Source organism: Salmo salar, chromosome ssa17 (assembly GCF_905237065.1).
Source record: "Salmo salar chromosome ssa17, Ssal_v3.1, whole genome shotgun sequence".
Lineage (NCBI taxonomy): Eukaryota > Metazoa > Chordata > Actinopteri > Salmoniformes > Salmonidae > Salmo > Salmo salar.
In genome coordinates this window covers 60542894-60554855 of record NC_059458.1, presented here as the reverse complement: position 1 = coordinate 60554855, position 11962 = coordinate 60542894, and the positions used below count along the sequence as shown (strand labels likewise).

At 45.4% G+C, this 11962-nt stretch overlaps 1 protein-coding gene across 4 annotated transcripts in view; it reads right to left on the bottom strand.

Annotated features, from left to right (window-relative positions):
- Positions 1-254: 254 nt before the first annotated feature.
- LOC106576227 (neuroepithelial cell-transforming gene 1 protein) overlaps positions 255-11962 on the bottom strand; it is a 30179-nt gene continuing 18471 nt past the window's right edge. For 3 of the 4 annotated variants that reach the window (XM_014153269.2, XM_014153271.2, XM_045699874.1), the window contains exons 4-10: positions 4755-5039; positions 3797-3859; positions 3384-3557; positions 2939-3196; positions 2653-2823; positions 2096-2282; positions 255-1991 (exon numbers count right to left, since the gene is read on the bottom strand). In XM_014153269.2, coding sequence (XP_014008744.1) covers positions 1564-1991; positions 2096-2282; positions 2653-2823; positions 2939-3196; positions 3384-3557; positions 3797-3859; positions 4755-5039 — 1566 coding nt within the window. In that variant the 3' untranslated portion in view covers positions 255-1563. Of the gene's footprint in view, positions 1992-2095; positions 2283-2652; positions 2824-2938; positions 3197-3383; positions 3558-3796; positions 3860-4754; positions 5040-8184; positions 8430-11962 lie in introns of those variants that run through there. The other variant, XM_014153272.2, reaches the window with a different exon arrangement.

Sequence of the window (11962 nt, the reverse complement as noted above, 5' to 3'; positions counted from 1 at the left end):
GTAAAGGGTCTAAATACTTATGTAAATGTGATTTGCCTGTTATAAGCAAGACTTAGAGATGCCATAATGGTGTAATCATTGTCGTCACTCCATCAACTATCTAAACAACTCAGAGAACTCAAAAACGGTTACCAAGGCAGCAACCAACAGCCATGAAGATGATTGTGTGTTTATGTATGACACGTGTCATTCAGGTCAGATCATTCAGTCCACTTTGAGGTAGAAAATAGAAAGGAAGATAGTAACTCAAAAGGTCAGATGCAACAGATCTTTATTATAGATTTGTGTGTTGTTGTTTTTACACCACATACATACAGGCCATGGCAGTCATATCACAGCCCTTTACTTTTCAGTACAGTTCTTTTCCATCCCCTTTTCAAACAGTCAAACCTCATTTTCCTTCTTCAACACTTTCCTAACACCTTCATCTGTTTTCTCCCTATAACATACATAGTCTTTCTTTTAATTTCTCTCACTGGCTTTTGACCAGTGCCTCAAACCTTCCTTTTTGGACAAGGCACCACATCACAGCTCCATCATTGCGTGGCTACACACACCTTGAAAACAAAAACCCCAACTTCTCAGTTCAAACACATTCAACATTTCCCTCTTTTTTTCCACATCTCTTAAGTCTTCTTCTAACATACTCTTTTGCTTTTCTCAACCCATCTTTGTGGTTTCTTTCAGCTATACATCATCTCCTTAGTAGATCCCAACCCATCAGACAAGCATGTATATGCTCCTGCCACTACTGTGGCTGGGTAGTGGCAGTGTCAACAACTAAAGCTCCATGCAAGATTGCTACACTGAAAAGTAATCAATTTTTCATTTGGAAGAGTCAGCTTTTTAAACCAACATGGCTCAGTTTAAATTGTTTTTACATTGTAGTAAAACAAAATCTCATTTGATATACATTTTGACATAAAATTACTACATTCTGTAGCAATGAATGTTTTTTCCCATTAAAATGCGATTTGATTAAAGTTAATGCCTTCAACTGCAGGTGATGCAAAAAGGTGGCCGAACCATACATTTTTTTTTATCTGTTATTAGGAATGTACAAAAATAAGACCCGTCCTCCAGTACACCTACGAATCAGACTTATCAAAATGTATAGTTTTCAGTTTCGTATACATCTCATCTATTGTGGGAACTCTTCCCTTCTATCCACCTATCCCCAAAAAGTGTTAAATAACTTCAGCAAAAAGCTAGAAACAGTGCTGTTTTAAACATAGAGCTACAGTAAGTTCAGATTGAAAAAAAAAAGGAGTAAAACTTCAATTTAAAAAAATCAAATAGTAAACAGGACAATATGCACGACTTCTATCTAATTACTGAAAGCCAAGCAGGCCTCTCCAGAATACTGAATGGTATGCACTTAGCCCCTTTGTGGACAGAACCAAACAGTGGAGGGATGGAAGGGTAATGTAAATAGCTGCCAATGGGGACAGTAACACAAAACACTGTTGTAATAAACACACAGATGCATAAATAAAAAGTCCCCCCCCCCTTATGTACAAACATATTGTCCGCTCGCCCAGGAGTCCATTTTCTCCCCTCTAATTACACCATGGTCTCCTTCCTCTTCCCTAAGGCACAGAGGGAGCGCTTGTCCTTTTTGGTTTTGTGTTTGGGCGACGGGGAGGATAGTGGTGATGAAGAGGAAGATGAGGAGCGGGAGGAGGGAGACGTTGAGGTGGGACTGGGGGTCTCGTCCCCGCATAGCGAACTGGAGGCGGATGTAGCACCTGCGGGCGTCAAAGGGCAGTTCTCGTCGGCCTCCTCCGTGTGGATGACGGAGGAGATTTTGGTGGAGTGGGCGTCGGCTGCCGGGGAGGAAGCAGGCGTGGTGACGGCGGCGGGGTGGTGGACGGAGATGGCGCTGCGCAGGCAGTTGAGCCACTGCTGCTTGTGGAAGACGTCGTTGACCTGCAGCGTGTGGGACTGGCCCTGAGACGGGTCATGGAAACGCACACGGAAGATGTTCTTGGCTGAGGAGATGAACAGAGAACAAGACGTTAGATTAACCATCAGTTTCAGTTACAGGCTTTAACCTCCAGATAGACATGGAAGGTCATAGGGGTCAGGGGCTCACCTTTGTCTGAGTTACTGAATGCTCCTCTGAAGGAGCCACCCATTTTGACGTCTCCATCCTGCAGGTCCTCCAGCACCAGGTCCTGCAACGGGATTGGCTGCCGGTACACCTGGAAACAGTGGTGCTCGTTCCGCGTCACAGACCGGGTCATCACCAACAGCTCTGTGAACAAGAAAACGTGCAGCTTCTGGAGGGAGGACAAAAGAAAGGAAGAAAAAATATATATATATTAAAATCAGATCATTACAAAAGTTTTGTTAAATTTCAGACAGTTTCACACATTCTCATCTGCCAACAGATGTTTATTTTCCTGAGGATTTATCATTGGTAGAGATTCTCATGTGGTTATATAATTCATGTGTTATTCGGTTCGTTTTAAATGAAAAAAGGTCCAAGTTTTGGCCCCGATTGCCTTATTTGGGGGTGGGGAGCTCAAGTTTGTGCACGAGGGTTAGAAGGAGCCAGGAAAGAATCATTGCTTTAGGTGTATTTGGGTGCGAGTGTGTGTATTTTAGCATTATAATGTGCGCGTATTCGTGCGTGTGTTCTAAACTCACTGTTCCGCTCTTGTTGCGTAGCTCGCCGTGACACAACAGACTCTTGCACTGGTCGATGCGCGGGTCTCTTTGCCTGTCGTCCAGATACTCCAGCTTGTCTATGTAGTACTGGCTCTCTGACTCACCCTTCTTCATGTTGATGTCAGACAACACACCCTGGATGATGGTGATCTGGAGACAAACACACACTGTTATAGTCACAAACTGATAGGATACAATGATGTATTTGATGTTTCAGAACGCTGTATTCATAAGTGTTTGTGGGCGTCTCCCTCTCTCCACTCACCGCTAGCTCCAGGTGGGGCGTGTCGGGGTGCTCGGGCGCCGTGTGTTTGAGGATCTCTTTGAGCAGGAGGGGGTATTTGAACAGGCGGGAGCGGGGGATGTCCAGGAAGCTCCACAGGTCCAGCTTCCTGCTGAAGGGAGACTCCAGGCAGCGCTGCAGGAAGTCCTGCACCCTCCGGTCCTGTTTCTTCTGGTCCAACAGGGCCTTGGCCGCCACCTGGTTACTGCAGTAGTCTCGGTATGCATTCAGCCCTGGCAACTGGTGGGGAGAGAGATGTACCGTTAGCACTTTGGCCATTCACTGCTAAATAAACATACAGATGTCATGTCATAAAGGGGCATCTTTATGACATCTTCAACACGTTGGTCCCTGCTAGATAAACACTTACACAGGTAGAGAAAGATAGAGAGGCCAAAGTTGAGTGGGCACAGGCCCTGGTACGTACCCAGCTGACGACGATTTGTCCTATCTGTCCCACGGTGCCGTCGGGGCCGGTGGCTCTGGCCAGCTGGGCCAGCAGGTCCTCGTGGAGGGGGATGTAGGCATCCAGGTCCCCGAAGATATGGGTCAGCTCCTCCTCCGACATGATACTTAGCTTCAGCATGGGGTCGTGGTACGCCTGGAGGAGAGAGAAAATAGAGCCAAGCGGTCATTCAACAGCTTACGGTTTATTTAGAAAGAGAGAGGGAGGCTAAGTATAGCTCTGGAGGAGAGGTTTTAGTGAAATAGAAATGGAATCATTTCTTTTTATAGCTCATGGGTAATGGTCGGTCATGTTTACAGGAGAGTTGCCAACTAGTCAGGTTTAATCTGTTTGCCTGATATGTACTCTCGGAGGGTTTGAATTAATGTACGAACCTTGCGTGCGAGTTGGAGGTCCTCAATCAGGTCCTGTTCTCCGCGAGTCAACTCAAATATGGCCTGAGGAAGGAGGAGATGAAAGACATATTTAAAACACCATGGAACAGGAGGTCATGCCAAATTAAAACACTGAGGACATATTAAACAGCATCAAACTAAAAAGGACACCAAATTACTGAGGACATATTAAGAGGACAAATCAACGGCAAATTACTGAGGACATATTAAACAGCATCAAACTAAAAAGGTCACCAAATTACCGAGGACATATTAAAGTAAGAGGACAAATCAACGCCAAATTACTGAGGACATATTAAAGTAAGAGGACAAATCAACGCCAAATTACTGAGGACATATTAAAGTAAGAGGACAAATCAACGGCAAATTACTGAGGTCAATGAGTTGCCAAATTCTTGGGTCCCTTCTCTCTCTCTCAATTACTCTCTCTGTGTTGTTTATGGTTTGAGAGTATTCTGTCAGCTGGTTGAGAGGTTTGCCAGGCCAGTGGTACATCAGTGACGTCAGACACCAGCTCTGGAACAGACTGGTGACAGACTGGGCCCTGACCGCTTCTAACCCCACTTAGCACACTCAGCACAAATACCGAGAGGACTTTCAAAACAAACAAAAGTCTGAACTCTTGTATGAGAATCAAAATACAAAAACAGAGCAAAAGAGGGGGGGGCAGGAAAAGCACCCAGCCCTCTGGCTTTAATAACTCTGTCCCAGGCTAGGTTGAATACCGTGGCGTCTGGCTTTGTGACCTGGAGGGCACTCAGTCATCTGGAGCGCTTTAGCAGGGCCAGCCGAACTAGACATCAGGTATGTGGTTCAGTCTCTCACCTCACAAGCTAAACACACCATCTCTGGTTGCAGCCGAGTTCCCATTCTTTCTCTATTGGGATTTGTGTGAAAAGAGATTTGAGAAGTCTATAGTGACGGTGTTGACTCTCACCTCCTGTCTCTTGATCTCCTTGGTGGAGAAGGTGCCCTTCTGGTGGACGTCTAATGTCTCCGACCACAGCGTGCTGTTGCGTCTCTTGGGCGGCGTGGGCGCCGCCGCCTTACTGCATGGCTTCTGGGGCACGCCCGGCGTCTTGCCACCATTGCCATCGCCCCGGAAGGATATGGAGTGGATGGTCTGGCCGAAGCGCCGGACGGCCCCATTCCTCACGGGGGAGATGAAGTTAGCCAGCGAGGTCACCCTGCCGAGAGGACGGACACGCTTGTTGCTGGGTTCCTGGAGAGAAGAGAGAGAGGCGGGGAAACACAGATTAGGCCTCAGATTCTCAACTTCCTTTATCATAAACCTCAACCATCAGAACGTCAACTCCTTTAGCAGAAGTCTCACCAGGAAACAGCTAGAAGCTTCCCCATCACTGATATGACATGGCCCAGATGATGCCAGCCATGAATCCCTATTGATGACACTACCTCCACAAGGGACTTGGTCAGGAAACTGTTACCAGGGAGGAGGGGTTTGGAGCTGGGGTCAGGCCATAGAGACAGCGGGCAGGAGGAAGCAGCAGCCCCAGCAGCTGTTGCCTCCATCATGTGAGGACTGAGGAGCCCAGGGCAGGCTGGGGGAGCACAAAGACCCCCTTTCAGACTGCAGCCCAGAGGCGCCGACCAGAGAAGGGGCCTGGAGGCATGCCAGGAATGCACGGGACCCCTGCTCTCAGCTGTCCAACACACTCACACTTACTCTGTCACACACACACACACACTACACAACTACTCAGCATTATGGCCTGACTACAGCAAACGGACCGTGAGACTGGGGCTGTTCAGTCACTCAAAACACGGGAAGACAAAAAGCCTCATCATTTAACTCCCGTCTCCCAGAGTTCAGGGAGGCACGGGACAAGACGGTGCTGTGTTTGGACAGCCACAGTAAAACTGATGTGTGGCTCTAGACGAAAGACCACCAGTGAGAGACAGAGAGGAACTAACAGGCCTCGTCCTAAACAGGCACTAGAATACTTGAAGTCGCAGTCTTTTTTAGGAGTCACATGGGGTGGTGTGGGGTTTGTGGGTGCGAGTCGGAAACAGACCCCGGAGCCCTCGTTGCGTTAGAGAAACACCACACCAGGTAATCCCTCTTCCCTCCCCTGTACTGAGTGCAACACTCCCCTGCCAATGAACTGGCCTGCTGCAAACAGCAGCAAACATATCAAAGCACTGCAGATCTGAGGTAATGAATTCATAGACTGTGAGAGAGACCTCTTCAAAAACAACCAGAAATATAATGCTCTTAGACATGTTTGGGAAAAAAACCAAAAAAAACATCGGTCTTATGAAATCTATGCTGCATGCTCTATTGGGACCCCCAAGCTCTTAAACTCTCAGAGCCTTCTCCTGACTCAGGATGAATGGGCTTTTGCCTTGGCTCAGTGAAACTGGGGGAACAGAGAGCCATTCAGGCTCCTCCTGGCCCCAGAAGCAGACCACAGCTGCAGAACAGATCCACCCCAGAGTCTGGTGTGAAAGCCACTGTGGCTGTGGCCAGCTCGGGTCATGGTCCAAATGTGGTCGGGGTCTTTGACCAGGACCGCCAGACAGTCCAGGAACTTATCTAAACCACTGTATCCCAGAGCCAATAAACCGAGAGGACCAGCGCTGACCACATCCGAACCGCTCTGACAGTGGTCCAGAAATTGTGCGGTCAGAAAGGAATCCCAATCCTAAAACACAGGCCTGATTTAAACCTCTTTAGACTTTATTTTAATGGGCCTCATTACTGAGTGGAGAGAGGACCATAACGGCCACACTGTGTCCAACTAGTTCTGCTGTAAACCCCATTGGACAATGGAAACAGAGGGGGAATTTGCTTTGGAAATCAAGAGGTCTTCCAATGTAAACTTTGGAAACGTGTGTTGCCCATTGTGCCTTTCCTGTCATTTGGGGACTGGCCCTGGAATAACAAAAGGCCACTAGTGCTGTTCTTTGTACACCCACCCAGTGTTACTATCAGCTGGAGAGACAACATGCAGATTGATAGAAACTACTCCTAGTCCAGGCAGTTTGACAACAGGGAACTCCCTGGAATATTGTCCAGTCTCGCTCCCTTCAGGAAGCCAGACATATCCTGGGTTTGTGCTGCTGGACTGAATCGTTCTGTACCCCCCCCCCCCCCCACAGATTGAGGGACCGTCGGCACTCACTCAAATCTTCCCTAATGTCCTTAATTTGCCCCTTTAGGACATCTAAACAACCCTCCCTTCCTCCTCTCCTAACCAACAATTATCCTTCTCCCTCATTATCTCCAACCAGAAAGCCAAAGGCTCATCAACAAAATGTATCCACTTTTTCAGCCAGCCCCCCCAACAGCCCCTTCCTGTGCCCCTGGCCTCCCTTTGATGTAACCCCACATGTGTTAATCCCTGCTGGTTTGGCTGTCCCTCCCTGCTGCATCTCTCTCATTACAGCATAGCTGATAGCAGGGCTCTGAGGGAGTGGAACACCACTGTTTACCCTGGACTCCAACGAAAGAGCTCATCAAAGAGTAACTGTGGGGTGACTTAAGTTTCCAAACTTAGGTTTCCAAACGCGACTACTCACTTCATTGAAGAACTCAACTTCTCCTTTCTGATTTACCGACAATGCAGCCGCTGGCTTCCCCCTAAAACCCCTTCTGAAACATAACCACAAAAACCTTGAATGGGGGAAGGAAGGAGACTAGAGAAGTGAGTAAGAAATGCTTCTGCTGACCAGTGGCTGTGTGAGTCAGAGAAGAAGAGGCACACCTGGGTTCTACCCCTCCCTCCCTTTAATTGTGTGTGAGGAATGCTCTCAGCCTTCTGTGTGAGCACTCACACCTGAGAGCGGCTTCACTGCACTCACTCCCCCAGGGCTCTGAGATGGGGGGGGGGGCTGAGCTCTGTATGGCTATTTGTCAAATGCTGTTACAGTGCTGATGGAGGTACTACTCAACCCCCAGGGCTAGGATACATTACCTGTCTGGGCAGATAGATTTACACAAAAGCCAGCAAAGCTAAAGGGATGGATAGTTTTATGACCTCAACTTCAACCTGTTGAGCAATCTTCAGTCCGATAGTATCATAGAACAAATAGCTCTAAAAGTTTGAATTGAACAAGGTTCTGCCAGAGACTAAACACACACACACACACACCTTACTAAGGTGCAGTGTGCAGGTGAGATACGAAGTATGTGACAAATATGCTTGTGACGAAGCTGTTGTTTACGAAGCATGTGACAAATCAAATTTGATAGAGAGAACAGGGCAAGGTGCTGATTCACTCAGATCTGATAAGAGACCAGTGGCTATCGCAGCAGAGAACAAGTTCCTATCCAACTGATACCAAATGACAAAGCCAGCAGAAAGAACACACTAAATCAATCACTTCTTCTCCCAGTATCTCACCTCTGAGTCTTTGTTGCCTCGGTTCTGACCGTCTATAGCTTGTAGAGTCCGTTTGATAGGCACCAAGCTACCCAGTTCATCGTAAGCCACCATAGCGTTGAGTAAAAAAAAAATCCTACAAGGTTTCTGCTATATCCAATTAGTCTTCATTAATCCATATGAAATTGTTTTTTTTCTCTTCTTCAAAATATCTTTGTGAGAGTAGAACAAATTCACTCCACACACACTACCGCTCTCTCTTTCTAAACTTTAGTCTGAGGTGGAGTTAGGGAGGGGGCGGTTTAAATACTCCTTGGTAAAGGGAGGAGCAAGCTCTCCAAACCCATCCCACTGTTTAGGGGGGGGGGTTACTGTTGGGGAATCAGACTCTTCTTGGAAGTGTGAAGGGCTATACAGGCGAAGCAGCCCGTTTGCTTTTTGTTGGTGACACACACACATTAAAACAAAAAAGTGCTGGGAGAATTCCATGTACTGAGGTTTGTTGTTAAAGTGAATGGAAAAGTTATGCATCATTTGCAGACTATTACAGAAGAATGATCTCTAAGAGTTCAGGTTTGAACAAGGCAGTAATCTGCCGGAGACTAAACACACACAAACATACCCTGCTAAAGGTACAGTGTTCAGTGGAGATAGCAGAGAGAACAGGGCTATTTGCTGATTCAGTCACAGATATGATTTTATTTATTTCACCTTTATTTAACCAGGTAGGCAAGTTGAGAACAAGTTCTCATTTACAATTGCGACCTGGCCAAGATAAAGCAAAGCAGTTCGACAACATACAAAAACACAGAGTTACTCATGGAGTAAAACAACATACAATCAATGATACAGTAGACAAAAATAAGACTATATACAATGTGAGCAAATGATGTGAGATAAGGGAGGTAAAGGCAAAAAAAGGCCATGGTGGCAAAGTAAATAAAGTATAGCATGTAAAACACTGGAATGGTAGAATTATAATTTGAAGAAAGTTCAAAGTTAAAATATAAATAATATGGTGCAAAGGAGCAAAATAATAAATAAAATAAATAAATACAGTAGGGGAAGAGGTAGTAGTTTGGGCTAAATTATAGATGGGCTATGTACAGGTGCAGTGATCTGGGAGCTGCTCTGATAGCTGATAAGAGATCTATGGCTATCGCATCAGAGAAAAAGTGACCGTCCAACAGTTTAGGGCTGCACAATATGGGAAAATAATCGAATTGCAATTTTTGAACCCAATATTATGATTGCGATTTTACTTCCGATTTAGATCAAAACACTGTAAGAATCATATAAATAAAATGAATATTCCAATTCTATGGTTGGTGTTGTTTGGCATGACAACTAATGAAAAAGACAGGTACAGTAGACGTGAAAGGGAAGGAACCCAAAGTGTTGGTCAGAGTTTCCCTGGAGACCCTTATTACATTTGAATATTATATTCATGGCATCATTTAAAAAAAAAAAAATATATATATATATATATATATATATATATATATATATATATATATATATATATATATAAATTTTAAAATGCAGCCTCTAACAATATTGAAATTTAGATTAAAATTAGATTCATTGAGCAGCCCTAACAGAGAAACTTGCGTCATGTTTTTAAATGTGTAATAAAACTAAACAAAATAGAGAAATGCCTTCTGAGCTCATACTGATGAATCATGTCAAAAAGTAGGCTTAGAAGAATTCTACTTCAGATAATTAATCATGTAAATTCCTTGAAAACAGCAGTTGTACATTTCCACCTATAGAATCTAGTTCAAACACAACCTATAAGTAGTGAACCATCATGTATATCAATATCACACCTCATTGAGTGAGTAAATATGGAGCACTTCTTTGTCCCCTGGCTTTCTGGTGTGAAAGGTGTAAAGTGCACCAGTGTTTGTTGTCTGCTTTAGCTAACGACAGAGAGCTGTTACCAGGCTCTGATCAGCAGGGGATGGGGGCGATCAGTTAGAATATCAATAAGAGGGGAGCGTTCACTCACCTCCTTATTATATCTCACACACACACACACACACTAGACCCTGTGTATTGAGGGCAGAAGTGTAGTGTGTGGGGGTGGATTTAAATTAGGGGTGTTTAGTTCGTTATTACCCAGAATGCTAGTAGATACTATAGACTTCCATTGCGCTAACGCTAATTAGCAACTTCCTTCAAACTGCACACAGAGACATAAAAATGGTTTCCACAAGTTCATCAGACTCTGGGGAAGTAGATAAAGGGCTTCACTGACAAAATCCTAATTACATCTGCACCCAGTTTAACAGTAAACAGAAGTGAGAAACTAAACTCAGGTCATTCTGAAACAGAGTTTTAAAGTAAAAGACAAGCTTGCTTCCCTTTTCCTGCACAAACTCATGTCACAGTCAGACACATTCATGCTCCATTTGAATAAAAGTTAACTGAGACGTGATTAGATGTGAAAACACCTGTGGAAAGCCACTAAACCCTGCACATGTTGCTACATACTCATACCTGCTGTACAAATGGACTGCAGAATCCAAGGTGTTGACTGTGTGATGGACTGGATAATGTGCTGAGGTGCTATGTGGTGGAAGGGATGTAAAACCTTGCTAGTCATTTAGCCACTGTGTGTGTGTGCGTGCGTGCGTGTGTGTTGAGCAAACGAATTAGACCAATGTGAAGGCTCGAATTCACCCTCCTGTGTCAATACTAAGGTGTGAAACAGGACATATGCAACTAAGCATGTGTGAGAGTGAGAAAGTGTGTGTGTGTGTGTGTGGTGACAGAAGTGAGAGAACACAGATGGGTTATTGTTGCTAAACTACATGAGGACTGGCACCATGGTTGAGAATGTGTTCGTCAGGACTGTCTGTTTACAGTGTTATACAGACCAACAGGGCTCTGACAGTCTGGCATACATCACTCCACAAGCAGAGTCCACTCCACAAACTGACCCAACTAGTGGCTAGGATTCACAGCTCCGGTTCAGGAATAAAATGCTAATTAACAGCCCAGGGGGAAAGTCTGACTACATGTTGATTTGGGTGATGATTGGATTACTTGTGAAAAAGGGGAGAGCAGTTTGCCAGAAGGGAGGATGGTGTGAATGATTATTCAGGTGAGACTGAATAATAATATTTACATGTCTGTTTGCTGGAATATGAACCAGGATACAGACAGTCTGGAGGAGATAGACTATAAAAACACAACACTGCCCCAGTGTACACTTTCAGTGGAGAAAGTCAAAACCTGTGTCTGTGAAAAGAGTCTGTACCGTGCAATCATCCAGACACAGGGAAGACAACACGGTGCATCTCAGTGTTCGTCACTCCGTGTGAGGAGACCTGAGGCTGAGTCACCCCTCTGTCTGGGCCATCAACCGGTGGGTGGGCTGTGAACACAACCAAACACAAAATAGCTCAACTTGCCAGGCCCAAACACCCAGTCAGCTATAGTAAAGGTCTGACAAACAAATGTGTATTCACACACACACACACACACACACACACACACACACACACACACACACACACACACTTAATACTACCCTCACACACTTTGCTATCCTCCACACACACACACACAGAGAGGCAGGCAGGAGTGAGTCACCTCAACCATAGCGTTACCCTCTATTCCACCACGGTACCTCCCTACCAGGAACAAACAGAGCCCTGGGGCTTACAGTTCGGACTGAACATGCCCTCCACATCAGCAGTACAGGAAAAGGATAGTGTCTATTAGAGTTCTGGGGAAAACATAACAGCCAATACTTCCCAAGGGGACTAATTCACTCAACAAGTGGTGGAAC